This window comes from Penicilliopsis zonata, assembly GCF_001890105.1.
Source record: "Penicilliopsis zonata CBS 506.65 unplaced genomic scaffold ASPZOscaffold_3, whole genome shotgun sequence".
Lineage (NCBI taxonomy): Eukaryota > Fungi > Ascomycota > Eurotiomycetes > Eurotiales > Aspergillaceae > Penicilliopsis > Penicilliopsis zonata.
The window spans coordinates 1416434-1433619 of NW_019208913.1; the positions used below are offsets into that span (position 1 = coordinate 1416434).

Genomic DNA, 17186 nt, shown 5'->3' on the forward strand with positions numbered 1-17186 from the left:
AGTGTTTCATCTTGGGGAAAACTTACTTTCGTTGCATTTTCTGCACTCGATACCTTCCGCAGAACGTGGCTCAGTGCAGTCAGCAGCCTTATGACCTGGGTTTCTTTATAAAGGGTTAATGAACTTGGCCTAGACCAGTGGTGCAGTGATGAGGGATAACATGCCCGCAGTTGCGACAGGTGAAGTTTCCGGCACGACGTGGCTGAGTGCAGTCACGAACACGATGTCCGACCTCACTGCAATTGACACACTTGATCTCGACACGCTCGTAGTCACTCGCGCGCTCTTCCTTACAGAAGCGCATGGTATGGCCCATTTCTAGGTCAAGTCAGCATCCATGCTCTCATATTTATCTCTCAGATATGTCGACTTACCATTACAGTTAGAGCACTTAGGGATCTGGCGGTCATAAGGAATTCCGGCATTCTGAAGGCGTTCCATGTTCTCCTCGGTAGAGGCAGGCCAGCGTTCTCTGAGATTCGCGCGCTGTGGCTTGGGACTGAAGTAATATCCCACCACGTACTTACAGTCGAGTTTACCTTGGAGGTCGATCAAACTGAAAGTATCTTCAGGATTTTTCTCCTGCGGATTTGAGATTACTTTTCTGTATCTCAGTGGCAAATGGAAACTATCCTTACCAGTGCAACGATGTAAAACTTGAGGTTGTCTTCGCGCAGTTTTTTCTCCATGTCCAGAAAGGTAGCCAGGGGGGCCGCCTTGGAGTAGACCTTTACACCCTATTACGTTGTCAACAAGAGCCTCAAGGCTTCTCCCCCCCCTGAAGAGTTATGATTCCCTACCTCACGAAAGTCTGCAAGATCTCTCTCATTGCTTGCCTTGCGAATAATAGTCCAGGCTTCTTCGGGGAGCTTGTCAGGAATATTATTCAAGTCAAACTTGCGGTTCTGCTTGCAATCAATGGTCTTGTGGCCTTTCTCGCGTCAGAAAAATTTTGGTTCATGATATAGTTTCAGGCATGGATTCTTCAATCGATCTTTACCTTCAGTCCTGCAGTTCTTGCACACATCGGGAGGTCTCTCAGGACAGTCGACGGCAGGGTGGCCTTCCTGGTTGCAGATACGGCAAGGTCCTTTGAACACGCGAGGCTTGGTGCATTCGGCCTTGGTATGGCTATTCGGAAAGTAAATGTGAGAAACCCTCCACTAGGAAGTTTTCAAGATGATTGACTTACCCTTCTTCACCGCAGTTGAAGCAGGCCATGGGCTTACGAGGCTCAGGGCACTCACGAGCAAAGTGGCCCTCATTTCCACAGCTTCACAGAAATTGTCAGCATACAGACTCTCATACAAACTCTTTGACTTTGGTTACAATATATTACTTACTTGCGACATTTGTTATCATCGTCATTGTGGCCGTTGGAAGCCATTTTTTCGGGGTTTTGGCTGTTATCACCACCCCAACTGTCGGAAGCCTTGAAGCCTGGTTTGGAGTTCTCATCATTCCATCCTAGTTATTCTCGTCAGACGTATTGCATAGAAAGAACCTGGAAACAGTATTTTCCTTTCTTCCACAGAAAGGCCTGTCTCTGCTTACCACCGGCACCGGCAGATTCCTCTTTCCAACCACCGTTACCGGCAGTGCCCTCCTTCCAAGCAGGTTCAGCACCCCAGCTGGCTCCCCCGGCTCCTCCAGCCCCCCAGTCCGCCATGTTGGGCGTTTTTGACTCTATGGGTATCTGGAGAAGAGATCCGTTGCTAGGAGCAAAACAGCATTAGCCTCATAGTCTATGAACAACGACAAGCATACAGTTACGATACACATCTCCAAATTAACCCACAACAAACAGAGGCAACACTTCGAATGAAGGTATTGCAGCCACTCTTCGAGAGATGTGTATGGCACCGTGGACTTGACTCCAGAGTCATATCTAAGGGGAAACGAAAGGAGAGAACACACCTGGTTACGCTTTTCCCGCCTTTTTCTTTCAACTAGAGTCCTCTCTACTCGCGAATTTTTATGTCTTTTCGACAGACGAGCAAAAGAAGAAAGGGGTGAAGGAAAGAAAAAGACGCGTGGAGAGGGAGAGAAAAAAAATAGAAAAGTCAGAGAAGGGGGGGGTCACCTGAGGGAAAGCAGACGCAGACAACAGAGCAAACAGAGCCCACCAACACTCGACCTCTTTGGTTGCCTTTCCTTTTAACAGTCTAGGACACCGCGCAGGCCTATTTATTTCTTGCCCTTTGTCTTTTAGTTGCTGATTTTGCTTCTATCAGAGACTACGTCTCTACTTTTGACCACTGTCCATACAACGAGATGTGGGCTTCGTGGTGTTGAATAAACCCAGGTTTTTGAAGAATTATATGATCCCCCGGAAAGATCCAAGCTGACTTTAAACTCGCTTTTAAGGAGTCTGCCCTGAATTCGAATTGACTTTTACAGCTCTCTGAGCAGTCTAATCATCCGAGTAACCTGATTGTACCGTACGAGAAGCACAACCGAGCGATATCAATTATATCGAACACCAAATCTTGGTGTCATGGTCAAGAGCAATTATATTGGTAACAGCTGCATACATTCAAAAGGGCCATACAGTACCTAGGTAGCCCGAGTAAAAATTTGGGCCCGGAACTGTTACAATAACCCAAAGGCAGGCTTCAAATCCACGTCTTCTGCTTCGTCCCCGGCGGCGATTCCATTGTTTTTATCAACTCCTCCACCTTATCTCCAATTTGCGAACTGTTAGCAGTGATAGTGTTGTACTTATCATAGAATCCTTCTATTTTCCATCGTATCTCGGATACATAACCCGAGGTCAAGGTCTCTGTATCTTCAATCATTCTTTTGGTATGTGTTAATTTGCTTTTGATCTCCTGAATGATAGAGCCCTGCGTTTTAAATGTCGATGCCATGTGTGCATCTTTGTTCGTACATTCTGGGCAGGGAACTGGGCGTTCGCTCCCGGTTTGGAGCTGCTGCAACCGCACCTTTTTATAGTCCTGTTGCAGCTTGTCATGGGTATTCTTGAGTTTCAAAAGCTCGGCATCTTGCTCGCGTCTCGCATTAAGTGAGTCATTAAGGCGTTGATTGATGACTTGGATTCTTCTTTCCCACTCTTGGTCACGAAGTTTTATCTCTTCACCTTTCTTCTCCAACTCTCCGTCTTTCTTCTTCAGCTCTTCGTCTTTGCTATTCAACTGCTGGCGAAGGTTATGAATCTCTGCTTCTGATATCTTTAACTGCTCATCTGTCTTTTGTGCCAGCGTCTGCGCGTCAGTATACCGAAGCATTGCCTGAAGGCACGTGGTCATTGTTTTCGTAGCGAAGGCAATATCGTTCCGATCAAGTGCTGGCAATGGCTCAACCACAGACAACCCTCCAGTTGTTTTAGGAATGGAGCAGTTCGCTTGAGAATTACTCGAGACATTATCAGAGCTGTGATCTGTGGCTATTGGCAGGACGGTCTCTTTCTCCTGGGGTCTTTCTTTGGGGGTCTCTTTCGATTTGAGGTTCCGTAAGAAGGCTTCCCCGGGATTCAGTGTGACTACTGATGCCGGCTTGGTTGCGATACCTTCATTTGCCGTTGTCCGCGCGACTGGCTTTTGAAAAGAATTTGGTTCCACACGGTTACTATTCAGAGACTTGTGCTTTATTGGCGTCAGCGGCTTCCCATCATATTGGTCAAATGGAATAGACAAGATGGGACTTACGTTGCATCTCCCAGGTGAAACATTATGATCAATATCACTTCCCTCGCTGTCAGAAGGCTCATAGTTAGGGTCAAAAAGACTCTGCTCCAATCTTGCCAATTTCTTAGATCGTGATGGCGATGGAAGATCTGTAAGTGGCAGGCGTTTCCTTGGGCTTCTCATCATATTGCCAGTGCTAACAGGGTTTGTAATGGCACTGACAGCGATGGTAGTACTGCCAGCAGCAGCAGAAACAGCGGCGGAGTTACTCATCTAGATATTTATCAGAGGAAGCAGTGGGAGGCAAGATGTTTACAAACCAAGGATGGTACTTACCATTCTTCTTCTTTGGCTGATTTTCTTTGTGGACCAGGTTAACAAGTTGCAAAGATTATCTCCAAGGCAGTTATTGAAGCGAATTCTCTTACCGAATACTCCTTCGTGATGGCAGGGGTACTTCGATGTGGAAAATACCGCTGTCCACAGGGTTAGTTAAGGGCTCTCGACAAACGGGGATGCTCCTGCAAAAAAAAGCACCTACTTCACGAAACTGGGGCCAACGGAGTTGTCTGTTTTGCCTTCTCAGATTCCAGAGCTTTTCTCGTTCATCCTGAGACCAGGGTCCCCCTCTGGAATTTGTTTTCCTTTTCGTGATCTCAGACATGTGTATAAACGAGTGTGAGTATGAAGACATTTATAGCCTACTCCCTCAGAGATCAACAACCCCCCCACATAGATATCTATACGGGGAGCAAAGCCAAAAAAAAAAGCAAATCGCGGTGCAAGTCCCTCAAGCTGAGAAAAGGACCGGGGGGGATAAATTGGATGGCGCAGCACCTCACCTCGATCTGAACGCGTGCCTGTGGGATGCCGCAGTCCAAACCTGCTTTTGTCCAGGATTTGTCTGTCCAAGCGCTGAGAATACACACTTTATATGATTTATGACACATCCTCTGGCAAACTAGCCAAAATTACAGGCTGGTAATTTTGACTAAAACGTGTAAGTTAATCACAAACGGTCTTTTATGTTGGTTGTATGCAAGCTACCAATAATCTGTTTGTTGGCGAGTCAGACACCCAGTGGTCAAGCCTCCGCAACATTTCCAACAACCCAGGCTTTTTTTTAGTACTTCTCAGGGCTGTGTTCTCTAGAATACCATTCTTCTTTATTAGCTAACTAGATCTAACTCCTAATTTTTGTCCATTTCACCTCTAGAATGAAGGATATCGCAGGCCTGCAGTCAACCAGGACAGAAAAAGAATACAAAGCTGTTCATGGCTAAGACATTATTGCTTTTTTCACCTTTGGAAAAGGGGCAAGGCTGAAACTGCCTATATCTCCTCCAAGCAAGGTTGATTCGTTGCTGCAATCTACGGAGTAGTAAGTGTCCACTGTCCACTGTCCAGTGTCCACGAGACTGACGACGAAACCCCACGCCTTCTCTCATCATGGGCATCGAAAAATACGGCTACTGCCTGAATAAAGACGACTGAATTAGTGAAAAGAAGAAGGGGCTCAGGATAGAAATGCTAATCAACTGAGCCGGTATTATTGATCTGTGAAGCTAGAGCTAACACTCTAGTGTCATGCCAAAGAGACCATCTCGAATCGCGACAGGGAAACAAGACGGATCAGTTTGTTTCCAACACTGTTCTCGGACGTCAGCCGTCATCCAAAAGCAAATCCGAGTCCTTTTCTCTCTCGTTATTTGCCCAACACCACGGCTAGTTTTGGGGGTTTCTTTTGATAATAAACTGGTTTTAAGGCCGGGATGGACAAGCATTAAGGTCACCGGAGTAATCCATGTCTCTAGTATAGATGAGTATGGTTCCCTGGCTGAAGCCCCTGAGAGATTTCCGAACTGCAGTCGACATCAACTAACCTTTGATTGGATAGAATTATAGGACCCCAGACATAGATCCTTATAGTATACTATCATAAGAAAGAGGAGGCACAATGATAACTAAAAACTATAAGTCAATACGAATCACTGCCATACTGGGACTGTGAGTGACAAGAGCACCTACTTCAGTATTTGTGTGCCAGCTATCAGGGTGTCTCAAGTGAAAAGTCGTCGATATAAGAATGTGTGCTCAAGTGGCTCATGCCTTGCCACCCATTGAGTGTTCTGGTGGATCTGCTAGTATCTGGATCGTCAGGGTGTAAATATCTCTTTCGAAGGCGAACACACTCAGCCATCAGAGATATGGCAGCTTCGGCTTTCCCAAGAGATTTGGAGATGATTGCCATTTTGTGCATGCTTGTCAGAGTTTTATAATGCTCCAGCCCAAGGACCTGCTTCTGGGTCTCTAATAATTGTATATTCATTTCTTCTGCCTCCTCCCATTTCCCTTGGGACATTTGTGTGATAACCAGGTTGTGCATGCTTGTCAGAGTGTTGTCATGCTCTAGCCCTAGGATCTGCTTTTGGGCCTTTAATAATTGCAAACCTACCTCTTCTGCTTCCATCCATTGCGATTGATCTAGGGCTAGGTTCATTAGTTTACTCACGTTTCGCAGCGTTGCTGAATGTGTATCACCCAGTATTTTCCGCTCTAAGTCTATAGTGCGATGATAAAACAGTTCCGCTTCGTTGAATCTCAGATCACTTCTGAGACAATCTCCGATCAATTCGAGGAAATAAATAAATGTACTCCTCTTGCTGGTTTTGAAACTCATTGTCTCCTACTAGAAATAGTGCATGAGGTAAATACCGGCGCCATAGCTTTCGATTCTCGTTGCAAACGACATCCCGTAAAGCTTTCCATAAAAGCTGGGCTGTTTTCGATGTTTGCAGGCTAAATCTTTGATCTTGTCTCATCCAATTTCGAGTCGCAAGATGTACCAGTCGATGAAGATATAAGGAATGATCACTTGTCTGCTCGGTAATGAAGGAATAAGCTTTGAGGAGTCCCAGAGCATCAACTCTCTTTTTCTGAGATGGAGACTGTGGTAGTAGTGACTGTGGGATATCGCGCGGGTTGATGCAAGCCATAAATAACAAATGTTCAACAGCCAGTGCATTCAACTGCTGGATATGTTGAAATGAAATCAGCCAGGTACTCGCGACGGGATTCTGAATAGCTGCATATCGGCCTTCATCCTCGAAGTTTTCGCTCAAGAGCTCTATGACATCTGGCTCCTGTTCTTGTAGAAGTGCGATATAATCGGCCAGTCCTATATCATTCTCATTGATATATGCCGCCGCCTGTGTAATTGCCAACGGGAGATATGTCAGCTGGTCAAGAAGGTTGAGAGTTGTTTCGTAGCTGTCATAAATTAGGCTTGACTGAATGAGTGATCTCTTCAGCATATCCGCAGCAGTCCTTTGGTCTAGACTATGGACTGGTATCACATGTTGATTCACCAGTTTCACCGCGAGCTTTCGATTCCGTGAGGTGAAAAGAATACAGCCATTCTCGCTTTGGGGTATAAAGTACCGGAGTACTGAAGTGGTGGCATCGCCGCTGTCTCGGATCCACATACGGTAGTCATCCGCGTTGTCAAAGACAAGAAGCCACTTTCCAGCATGTTCTTTGCTGAGATAACCTTTGATTCGATCTTTGGCCTCTGCTGGCTTCACATCGTGCATCCCAAGAATTTGCGTCATGCTAGTGTAGGCTTGTTCAACGCTCTCGTCACTAGTACATGGAATCCAGAAAATTGAGCGCTCGGGATCTCGTTCTCGCATGCGGTAGGCCAGCTCCAGTGCTACTTGCGTCTTTCCAACTCCTCCTAATCCACATATAGCGACCTTACTCAATCCGTTTCCATCCTGTTGTTGGATCAATTGCTCGACCTTGGCTATCACGTCTTGACGGCCAACAAACCTTGGATTTCTTCCAAACGGGATCATCCAATGGCCTGCTCTCTTTGTATGATCTTGCATGCTCTCAGCTCTGTGGTGCTTAGGAACCAGGATTAAGAGAGCCTTTGCATAAGCAGCTGCAGTAAGAGCTGCATATCCTTGCCATTTTTTGTGCTTGTGTGAGTCGCAATAGTCACAAATGCCTCGAATCACGAGTGATGGAAGCTCATCCATAAGCCCGGCTGCTTCCATTTCAAAGCAAAGAATTCCAACTTCCTGAGCAATCGAATCGCGAAGCTTAGCATCCTTAATGACCTGATCACCCGAAGCAATCAGGCCCGGATGGATATAATGCTCACCAGCTGCCCGCGGGGCGCGATTCACAAGCTGCTTCTGATCGCACCCTGAACAATCAAGAGACCCTCCCTTGTGAAGATACGTCGGTTTAAATAGCCAGTCAGACTCTGGTCGGGAAAACTGCTCTCCCAATGCGTGGTTGCTCTGCAGAATGTCTGTCATAATTTTATTAACTGGGTTCTTCCCTGTCATGCAGTCGCTTTGCATCTGAGACACTGCCTTCAACAACACCGGTGGAGGTTTATTGAGTGAGCCAGTTCGTTGAAACTGACCGTCATAAAGTGCCTTGCCGTAGTCGTACTGAATAACACCAGTAGAGAGGCCTGTCGGTTGACTGACTACCACATCGCCAAGTCGAATATCAGCTGCGTTTCCGGGCACCCCTCCTCCAATGCCGACCATCAATCCAAAGCGAACACCCGGAAAGGTGGAGGTTATGTGAGATACCACCGTCGAAGCGGATATTGTGCCGTAGACGCCCGCTGGAAGGCAGGCCACGATCACATTGTGACCGCTGACGGTGCCGAGGGTGTAGATGTTGTGGTCAGTCGGTGGTTGGGGCAACGGATCGTGAATTTTATCGAGCATGGCCTTCGCAGCAGCCAGCTCCAACGGTAGGGCACATATCCAGGCGACCGTGTAGTCGCAGTGTGTGAGGGAAGCCATGTTTGTATGCTTGTTAGGAATTAGGAAATAATAATGAGGGCGGCTAGCGATCTCTTGGGTGCTGTATACACCCACCTAAGGAGAGAAAAGGTCAGGAGAATTGTGTTGCAATCTCTCAGTTTCAATACCAGTAGAGATCACCATCTATCAGATGGCCATAACTGTTAGAAGTGATACTCTTTCTGGTGCTCTTTTGCGTGTGTTGGGCGGACGATGGGGGAGGGGTAAGCGGCTACATATACCCAGTAGGAAGTCGCAAGGCTGCCAATCTCAGCTGCCAATCATTCACTTGAGACCAGATTTACCTGTCCACGTTGTGACATGGGTATTGATAATTGAAGCTCCATTTCATTAAACCTACAGTGATATCTTTCACAAGAATCTATTCGTCAGAGTATACCTGAATCTTAATGAAAAAAACAAGAGAGGACGAGTATTCATCCGAAGGAAATAAAATGGCCTAGGTTACCGAAAAAGCCTACCCAGCAGGCCTCCAGCAATGTTATTGATGAGACTTCCACCAAACGCCCGGTTGGCAAATGTTGAAGCCTGACCGAACCGATCACAGCGAGAGAATGCCACCGTATTGGTAATCGTCAGAACGAGGGCGATGGCTGTTGGATTGTAAGTCTTCCCTGTGAAGCAGAAAAAAGGAACTCCTGTATGGCAAAGAGAACCTACCGACTAGACTCAGCCAGATGACACTGCTCAGAGTCACAATGGCCAAAACAGCCAGTCCGATCCACAGCGCCGGAGTTGCATAGAGACTCAGCCAGAAGAACCTCTTATCTGTAGCATTGATGGTGCGAACGTTTGGATCCGACGACTCAAAGACCCAGTGCGAGTCACCCGTGGCAGTGTTGACCTCGTTCCACCATCGCAGACCGACTAACCGGCGGCCGGCGATGTTCTTGAGATAGTAAAAGTCCGCGGACAGGAGAAGCAGAGTGAGGATAAAGACGAGGACACTAGAAGCTGTTAGAGGGATGTCTTTCAAGTAGAGTAGACGTAGGTAGTTATAACGTTTCGGGGTACATACAAGTTCCGGATGAAGAGGACACCAAACAGATACATCAACAGTGCACCTATATCAGTCAGCTTCGTCTGCCCTCATTCCAACTTCCATACTAGTAGCTGATAAATGAAATATCTGCTTCCAAGACACGACTAACCAATGCGGAAGCCCAGGAAGAATAGCAGGGTGATCGGATGCGCACTGAGGCGCCAGTTCAGGTCACCCGCCTGATGCTGCTGGTCCATGGTCAAGACAATCGGAGAGAAGGAGCAGGCACAAAGTCGCCTAGAGCAGCAATAGCGACTAGCTTCCTGACCTGTTCGAATGGATTCTGTTATTCTTGAGCTGTGATAAGATGGAGATCGTAGATGAGACGAGACTCACGTGTTGCATACGCGTGGCAAGAAGAGGCGGTGGGACTAGGCAGAATATATCCAGATAGGCAGACCAAATCATCCTGCAACAGCTGTCGGCGGCATCAATACACGATGGATTGGAGAGAAACAGCTATAGGAATCGGGTGGAAATCCTCTCATGGTAAACTTTGATCCAACAAAAGCATAGTTTGCGAGGTACTGACAACACTGTAGACTCTAGAGCAACCGGCACATCCCCACCATGCCCTTGTTCTTAAGGTGGAGGTCCGAGGATCCTACTAGGACCTCACTTCCAACCAGCCTAGAGACTCAACAGTTGATACAATATCGGTCACCCGATGCGAGAGTGTGATATTCTCTTTGCCTTACCGATAAACATTTGACAATGGCCTCTCGGAACACCCTCCGCCGGGCCTTGCTTTACGGTACGTCAAGCTCTCCCCGCATTTCCGCTTATCGCGCCCACGAGCTGATCGTCCAGTGCCCGGCTCTTCGCAGCGGTTCCTCGACAAATCCCGCTCCCTGGTGGCCGACTGCGTTGCGTATGATCTGGAAGATAGTGTGACGCCGCACAAAAAGGCAGAGGCGCGGTCTCTGATCCGGAGAGCGCTCGACCAACCCGCTCCGGCAGGAATTCGAGAACGCGCAGTACGGATCAATTCTGTTGAGAGTGGATTGGCGCTGGGTGATCTTACGGAGGTGGTGAGTTTTTTTTTTTTTTTTGAATTTTTAAATCCGTATCTAGGGAGGTGCATAAGCTTATGGGTACAAGTTACAATCGCCCAACCTGACTACCCTCGTTGTTCCCAAAGTGAACTCGCCCTCGGACCTCACCTTCGTCACGGACGTGATATCACACACGCTGTCCCAGCAACAATCATCACGGGAAGACCGCGCACCCATCTCTATTTTAGCACTGATCGAGTCAGCCAAATCAATCACCAACCTCCGCGAGATCTGCGCCGCAACCCCGCTCCTACAAGGCCTCATCTTCGCCGCCGAAGACTTCGCCCTCGACCTAAGCCTCACGCGTACCCCGTCACTGACGGAATTCCTGTTCGCCCGCTCCGCAATCGCCACAGCCGCCCGCGCCGCCGAGCTGCCCTCGACGATCGACCTCGTCTGCACGGCGTATAAATCCGAGCGTGCCCTCGCAGGCCTGGAAGAAGAGTGCCGCGGGGGGAAACAGCTAGGCTTCAATGGGAAACAGTGCATCCATCCGTCACAGGTGGAAACCGCCCAGCGTATTTTCGGCCCAGATCCGGACGAGGTCGAATGGGCGGTGCGGGTCGTCGTTGCGGACGAGAAGGCTGCGGCTGCGGGGCGTGGCGCCTGGACGCTCGATGGTAAGATGATCGATGTCCCTGTTGCAGAGAAGGCGAGGGGGGTCGTCCGGCGAGCGGAGGAGTGCGGGTTTGACGTGTTCGCTGTACGAGAGAAGTGGAAGGGGGAGGAGCCAGAATAGTTGGACCCCTTTTTAATGTGAATATAATCAAAATGGTTTATGTACTGTTGTGCTAGTATTACTACTTCGCTATATATCTGCTCGATTAAGAGGATATCTGCAAAATGACAAAGCACGCTATGCTCGGGGCAAATATACTCAATCATCGCGCTTCAAAAGCTGGATCTTGCCCATGGTCAGAACTGGCACAGCAGTGGTTCCATCGTCGCTACCCTCGCCTGCAAAGCGATCAGTGCTGGTACTGGTACTATTGCTGCTGCCGCTGCCGCTAGCAGCCAGCTTCTTGTCGTAGCTTGCAGGGTCGATGCCGAGGATCCCACCGACGTATCCACCGCGCTCGCCAGGGACGCTGAACTCGCGGAACAGATACTTCCACTCATTCAGCCAGGCTTTGACGGCTTTACCGATCTTGTCCTTGCCGTTCTTCGAGTGATGGCCTGTGCCTGTGATAGCGTACACGACGCGCCGCCCGTCTGCAGCCCGTGCGTGTTGCAGTAGAATCTTCTCTAGGTACTCGATCGCTTCTTCCGGGTGCAGGCCATGTAGATCGACGTAGAGTTCCTCTGTTGCTTCGTCTAGCCCCGCACTGCGGAGGTGCTGGTTGCGCTCTTCGTACAGCTGCCGTGCCGCTTCTCGGTGGCATTTGCGCATCGCTTCGTTCTCGGCTTGCCCGCGTAGAGACAGCGCTTTGGCAGCGCGGGCATCGTTACGATTCCAGGCTTGTGCGGCACTAAATTCAGTTAGATTAATTATACTATCATGGAAGAGAACCGAAAAAAAAAGAAAAAAAAGGAGTACCTCTGCAGGAATTTGTTGCGCACCGTGCCATGACGGATAGCCTCGGTGCGATATTTGATGTACTGTCGGTTAGCCCGCGAGCCGGTTTCCAACCACGGAATATTCTTGGGTGCAGGAATAGACTGCGCTGCAACGCTGTGCTCACGGCCCTTGGGTGCGGAGTCTTTGCCGGCTCGCGAGGCTGGCCGTGTTTTGGAGGCACTCGGAGAAGGTGACATGCGGACCACATCCGCCAGCGAGGCCGGTGCATTCTCTTTGTTCAGGCTCTCCCGGCTGTGGTGTGCGCCGCGCTTTCCATGGTGTTTCTTGTTGCCGGCAGCACCTTTGGTGCCCACGGCGCCGAGTGTGGGAAAGGCGTCTGGGTCATCGACTGATGGCGCTGTCAGGGTAATATTGTTGTCACGATGTTGATGGCGACTCGCCGGACGCGAGTGCACGGTACCATTACGTCGGCTAGCGCTGCCCACATGTAGCCCAGAACTTCCATTTTTGCCGGGAACAAAGGTTGGGGTAGGATAGCGGCCGAGAAATTGACCTGAGGACCAGGGTTCGGCTGCCCCCGGTGCGGTGGTCTGCAGAGGCGGGAACGCATCCGACGTGGTATCGATCTGGAATGACGGTTGAGAAGATGACACGTCTGTCAGGCTGATGTTTGCGACCAGAGCGGAGGGATCATGTGAAAAGGGACAACCGTCGCCGGCAAGGCAGTTACCCATGATCCAGTACTTGCAGAGATGGTTGGTCAGATCGTGACTGAAGCGACAGTCAGCACGCAAACACTGGCCTGTGGACAGCCAGTATTTACACACGACGGGGCTGCGGTTGTGCACCGCGGGGGCCATTGTGGAGGCCTGATCGACGGCCATGGACTTGCCGACGACAATGCGGTGATGGTCTTGGGGATTGTGCGGGCTCAGATAAGAATCTGCCTCGCTGTCATTAGGCTGCGTGAGCGCAGCAATAGTGGCCCCGAGGTCATAGCTGTGGGCTTCGAGGGCGGTCTCGATTTCATCATTGGACCGCTTGTCCCCGAGGACGGTGCGTAGAATATCATGAGGACTCATGTCCGGAACGAATTCGGGAGCAGTAGCACTGAGCCCACCGATCGACGAGGTCGTACTGCGGGCATCGTCACCAACGAGCCAGTCGACGTTGCTGTCGCTGCCGAAATCGCCGTAGCCATAGTCGAAAACCTGGCTCTGGTCGGAGAACTCGTAGGCGTTCAGATTGGGCGAGTGTGGAATAGGGTGCGCCAGGGCTAGGCGTGGTGATGGGCGCGGCGAGGTAAACGGCGATGCCGTCGAGGACCGTGGTGGGCGAACGAGGCCGCCCCGCGACCCCGGCAGCCAGGAGGAGGAGGCCGGGCTAGTGCCTAGGTTAGAAGGGGGCGACAGCGGGGTGGCAGCGCGCGCCATCTGCCAGGGGGCCGGTGAAGAACGACGGATGACCGTATGTCGCGGGGGAGGCGGCGAGGAATCGGGTAGGGAGCGGTTTCGATGGCGCCAGAGGATATCCAGCACGGCGTTCTCGAGCGGGGGGCCCGACAGCGAGGTGTGGGAGCGCAGGACGTCCTCGACCTTTTCGACCTGCTCCTCATCGTCAAGGGTCTCATCCTGCAGAATCTGCAGACATTTTTCCAGAATCTCCTCGGACACCATGCTGGCGACTATATCTCGATGATGGTTATTCTGATTCTGGTCGAGCCGGCTCACAAACGAAGCGAAAGAGAGGGGAGGGGTAAACAAAGGGTCGGCGAGAAGACCAAGCGGATCGCAGAACAAACAAAACGGCGGCTAAGTGTCAGGCGAAAAAGCGCATGGTCTCGATGAATTGGATAAAGCGATATAGCAGAGCGATAGAAGAGGAGGAAATCAATCGACGTGTTCTAGACAGATGGTAGTTCTATTGTGTTCCAGGCGTTCGAAGCGTCAAACAGTGGCTCCCAGGCGGGCAAAAGGACTGGCCGCGTCCCCGATTACATCGCATCTGCAGCCATCAAGCAGGCAGATCGGCAATTTTCTTGACTTATTTCGGAGGGATAGTGAGGGAGTGTGTGTATGAGCTGAACAGTGCGTGTTTAACTAGCTGGTGTAGAAGTCGGAGCGTGAAAGAGTGAGGCGGCCTTGGGCTGACACAGGAGTCTAAGAAACAGTCAGTCAGTGACAATGCAGAAGGAGTTGGAGACAGAACTCCAACCAAGCAGACCAGACAGACCACAAAGAGAGATCCTCACGGGCAACGACTCGGCGCTGATAATGATGATCGAGATCCGTGTCCACTGTCTTCTTTGTCCTGGAGGAGGTGGGGAGCTGAACTTGGCACTGATCGATAAGGAGAGGCACGTCCAGGGTGTTTTGACTGACGCAACATGGTTAGCAGTTGGCGTAGATGTAGAAAGGGGGAGGTGCTTTAGTTAGTATTACTGTTTATTAGATGTAGTCCTCGTTTTACTCCGCGTACTCGCTAGGATCTCGATAAATTCGGGATTGTTGCTGTTGTGATGCTGCCTGAATCCACCGGGGCTTTTCTTAATGACGCTCGCCGGTCGAGCCGAAGTGACCATCTCATTCCCAACTTCTTTCTCGAGGACAGCAGAACGCCAGACAAGACCTGATAAGCCACGAGCTTTTATTCAATCTGTGTTTATTTCCCTAAGTGTATTCATACGGCAGACATTGAATATCGCTTTTGTGGTTTCTTCGGACTATGCCCTGTTACTCTTCGAGGGCCGACCGACGCCCTTTCTGATCGAGAGCCGCCTACATCAAGCTTCATACTGGGAGAAGAAACAAGAGTGAAGGGACAGGAAAGAAGAGAAGAGAAGAGAAGAGAAGAGAAGAAGAAGGGGCTCAAGAAGATAGCGGCTGCTGTTCATCCTACGTCGCCTTCAATTGATTTCTCGATACAATGCCCGCCGACTATGTCTCCACTGCGAGGGCGCTGTCCCTGCCCATGTCTCCAGAGCCTCACTTAGACTGGAACGAAAGACGGGCCTTGACACGACACAATTCGATCAATCTGACCCGTCGGGAGGCTGCGACGATGCGTGACCAGATCCTTACACAGGCAGCCAGCGTGTCGCGGCGACTCTCAAAAGCATGGAAGAAGATGAATCTTTGGCAGCGGGTCGGCGTGGTTGCGGCTGTTATTCTGGCCATGGGGTTGGGCATCGGATTCATGGTGTTCACCAGCCGGGTATTCAAATGGCTGGGTCCTGTCGCGGAGCGGTGGGAGAACTCGTTGGTGGCCTATCTGGTTCTATGGCTATGTGTTTTCTTGGTCTCGTTCCCGCCCTTGGTCGGCTGGTCAACCTTTGGCACTGTGGCAGGATTCATTTTTGGTGTATGGAAAGGGTGAGTCGTTCTGATCGTCAGATTACAGTACCCCTGAACTAACCAGCATGGTCGGGCAGGTGGCTTCTGTACGCCAGTGCAACGATCGTCGGGTCAACGTGCTCCTTTATCGTGTCGAGGACGGTCCTCTCGCAGTTTGTCAACCGTCTGATGGAGCGTGACAAGCGTTTCGCAGCCCTGTCGCTGACGCTCAAGTACGATGGCCTGAAGTTGCTGTGTATGATCCGCTTGTGTCCGTTGCCCTACTCGCTCTGCAACGGAGCCGTCTCGACCTTCCCGACGGTGCAGCCGCTGATGTACGGCCTGGCTACGGCCATCGTCTCTCCGAAGTTACTCATTCCGGCTTTCATTGGCAGCCGGGTACGTATACTATCGGATGAGGACGAGAAGATGAGCGGAGGCGCCAAGGCCGTCAACGTCATCAGCATCGTCGTAACGATTGCCATTGGAATTTTTACCGGTATATATATTTATAAAAGGTTTTTTTAAATCTCTCCCCTTTTCATGATTCGATATCCGTCTAATCAAATAGAACCCTGGCTCGGGCCAAAGAGCTCGAGGCGCAGGAACGAGCCACCATCCGGTCTTCGTTGCAAGCAGATCATGCTGCCCGTCGCCCCCATGCCGCATTCTCGGACGATCCGGATACCAACGCCGCGGCAACCACTCTCGCTCGTGACGAGGAAGAGCGCATCGGGTTTGGCCTGGATGATGACGACGAGGGTTACGATGACAACGTGGAACTTGTGCTCGAGGAGGACAACGAGGAGAGCCCGATAGATCAGCCCTACCACGACGACGACGACGCCGACGATGACGTCTTTCGTGACGGTGATGGCAGTGATTCGGAAACGTACGGACTGCATACTCGCAGCTAAAGGCCACTCGAATAGTTGTAATGTCTGAACGCAGAGCATGACAATAGAATGATAGATCACCCATGGGAAACTGTAGTTTAGCTTGTACCTGTATATGGCTGCAATTAGTCCGCCCTCCATCTCTGTTCTTCAATATCATAGTCCAAGTCTACTGATAATCTCCCTTCGTGGGTGTCGAGACGCCTCTTGTTCATCTTCGATATATTCGGTGCGGTCTCAGAAATACGCTAGGTGGTTCGACCTCCCGACAGCGTCAAGTCAAGCTTTTCCCTCTCACGACAAATTCCGCTCGCAGAGGATTTCCTGCGCTGTCTCTTTCTAAATCTTATCTTCCCCCCTTGTCTTCACCTTATCGCTCTCTATATTTGCCGTCGCTCTCTCGGATAGGGTTTTCTGTGGATGCCAAGGCAAGTCCGGCCCTGGACACACCCACCACCATCGCTGTCTCGAGTCCAGCGTGTACCTCTCTCTCTATCCAAGCAGAATGATCCGTTTCAGAAATCACGCTGACCGGTTGCCAGAGCCCCTGAAGCTCGCGATACGATAACAAAATCCTCACGTATCACCAGACGAAATACCCCGTTCTCTCATACTCCGTGCCGACGATCTGCTTCCCGTGGGCCCACCATGGCCGAAGCGTTGCATGGCTGATATTGACTGCCACGGTGAGAGGAAGACTGCAAGGCTATTGGTCTCCTGTTGTAGTGCTACTGTGAACTTCTGCTCTGCATGATACGCAGGTTCTGAATGTTATATCGGACATACCGACGTCCGATCGTTCTGCCGTGGAGCCGCCCCTTGCTATATTACCGAACCTAGAA

At 50.3% G+C, this 17186-nt stretch overlaps 7 protein-coding genes across 7 annotated transcripts; 2 read left to right on the top strand and 5 right to left on the bottom strand.

Annotated features, from left to right (window-relative positions):
• Positions 1–115: 115 nt before the first annotated feature.
• On the bottom strand, positions 116–1136 carry ASPZODRAFT_61410 (hypothetical protein; the record flags this gene model as incomplete). Its single annotated transcript, XM_022728984.1, has 5 exons — positions 116–318; positions 375–582; positions 639–737; positions 801–931; positions 1001–1136. Coding segments are annotated over 5 exons (777 nt in total), but the record flags the coding sequence as incomplete, so codon positions are not given.
• A 1034-nt stretch (positions 1137–2170) lies between these two features.
• Positions 2171–4186, bottom strand: ASPZODRAFT_1445088 (hypothetical protein). The gene is made up of 3 exons (XM_022725012.1): positions 3984–4186; positions 3669–3920; positions 2171–3605 (listed from the first exon to the last, which is right to left on the bottom strand). The coding sequence occupies exons 1-3, from the start codon at positions 3984–3986 to the stop codon at positions 2616–2618; spliced, it is 1245 nt and encodes a 414-aa protein (XP_022583797.1). The 5' UTR covers positions 3987–4186; the 3' UTR covers positions 2171–2615.
• On the bottom strand, positions 4037–4351 carry ASPZODRAFT_129726 (hypothetical protein). Its single transcript, XM_022722340.1, has one exon. The coding sequence runs from the start codon at positions 4309–4311 to the stop codon at positions 4072–4074; it is 240 nt and encodes a 79-aa protein (XP_022583798.1). The 5' UTR covers positions 4312–4351; the 3' UTR covers positions 4037–4071.
• A 1346-nt stretch (positions 4352–5697) lies between these two features.
• On the bottom strand, positions 5698–9838 carry ASPZODRAFT_164819 (hypothetical protein; the record flags this gene model as incomplete). Its single annotated transcript, XM_022726687.1, has 8 exons — positions 9652–9838; positions 9519–9564; positions 9161–9447; positions 8962–9093; positions 8785–8861; positions 6303–8554; positions 6160–6173; positions 5698–6137 (listed from the first exon to the last, which is right to left on the bottom strand). Exons 1-8 carry the CDS (start codon positions 9737–9739, stop codon positions 5698–5700), a joined length of 3336 nt encoding a protein of 1111 aa, XP_022583799.1. The 5' UTR covers positions 9740–9838.
• A 372-nt stretch (positions 9839–10210) lies between these two features.
• On the top strand, positions 10211–11751 carry ASPZODRAFT_1444818 (hypothetical protein). The gene is made up of 3 exons (XM_022725009.1): positions 10211–10296; positions 10353–10573; positions 10644–11751. Exons 1-3 carry the CDS (start codon positions 10257–10259, stop codon positions 11334–11336), a joined length of 954 nt encoding a protein of 317 aa, XP_022583800.1. The 5' UTR covers positions 10211–10256; the 3' UTR covers positions 11337–11751.
• On the bottom strand, positions 11242–14045 carry ASPZODRAFT_1444904 (hypothetical protein). The gene is made up of 2 exons (XM_022725010.1): positions 12135–14045; positions 11242–12066 (listed from the first exon to the last, which is right to left on the bottom strand). Exons 1-2 carry the CDS (start codon positions 13790–13792, stop codon positions 11475–11477), a joined length of 2250 nt encoding a protein of 749 aa, XP_022583801.1. The 5' UTR covers positions 13793–14045; the 3' UTR covers positions 11242–11474.
• Positions 14046–14562: 517 nt separating this feature from the next.
• Positions 14563–16514, top strand: ASPZODRAFT_129732 (hypothetical protein). The gene is made up of 3 exons (XM_022722341.1): positions 14563–15487; positions 15547–15966; positions 16020–16514. Exons 1-3 carry the CDS (start codon positions 15042–15044, stop codon positions 16363–16365), a joined length of 1212 nt encoding a protein of 403 aa, XP_022583802.1. The 5' UTR covers positions 14563–15041; the 3' UTR covers positions 16366–16514.
• The last annotated feature ends 672 nt before the right edge of the window (positions 16515–17186 follow it).

What these genes read in the sequence shown, in the direction of transcription:
- ASPZODRAFT_1445088 (XM_022725012.1), bottom strand. An exon ending in TTTCACCTGGGAGATGCAAC is followed by an intron (nt 3,606 to 3,668) that starts GTAAGTCCCATC and finishes ACGCCAATAAAG; the next exon opens with CACAAGTCTCTGAATAGTAA.
- ASPZODRAFT_129726 (XM_022722340.1), bottom strand. Translation starts at nt 4,311, where the DNA reads ATGTCTGAGATCACGAAAAGGAAAACAAATTCCAGAGGGGGACCCTGG.
- ASPZODRAFT_1444818 (XM_022725009.1), top strand. Translation starts at nt 10,257, where the DNA reads ATGGCCTCTCGGAACACCCTCCGCCGGGCCTTGCTTTACG. An exon ending in CCGCCGGGCCTTGCTTTACG is followed by an intron (nt 10,297 to 10,352) that starts GTACGTCAAGCT and finishes CTGATCGTCCAG; the next exon opens with TGCCCGGCTCTTCGCAGCGG. An exon ending in TGGGTGATCTTACGGAGGTG is followed by an intron (nt 10,574 to 10,643) that starts GTGAGTTTTTTT and finishes TATGGGTACAAG; the next exon opens with TTACAATCGCCCAACCTGAC.
- ASPZODRAFT_1444904 (XM_022725010.1), bottom strand. Translation starts at nt 13,792, where the DNA reads ATGGTGTCCGAGGAGATTCTGGAAAAATGTCTGCAGATTCTGCAGGAT. An exon ending in CGCAACAAATTCCTGCAGAG is followed by an intron (nt 12,067 to 12,134) that starts GTACTCCTTTTT and finishes AACTGAATTTAG; the next exon opens with TGCCGCACAAGCCTGGAATC.
- ASPZODRAFT_129732 (XM_022722341.1), top strand. Translation starts at nt 15,042, where the DNA reads ATGCCCGCCGACTATGTCTCCACTGCGAGGGCGCTGTCCCTGCCCATG. An exon ending in ATTTTTGGTGTATGGAAAGG is followed by an intron (nt 15,488 to 15,546) that starts GTGAGTCGTTCT and finishes ATGGTCGGGCAG; the next exon opens with GTGGCTTCTGTACGCCAGTG. An exon ending in GGTATATATATTTATAAAAG is followed by an intron (nt 15,967 to 16,019) that starts GTTTTTTTAAAT and finishes CTAATCAAATAG; the next exon opens with AACCCTGGCTCGGGCCAAAG.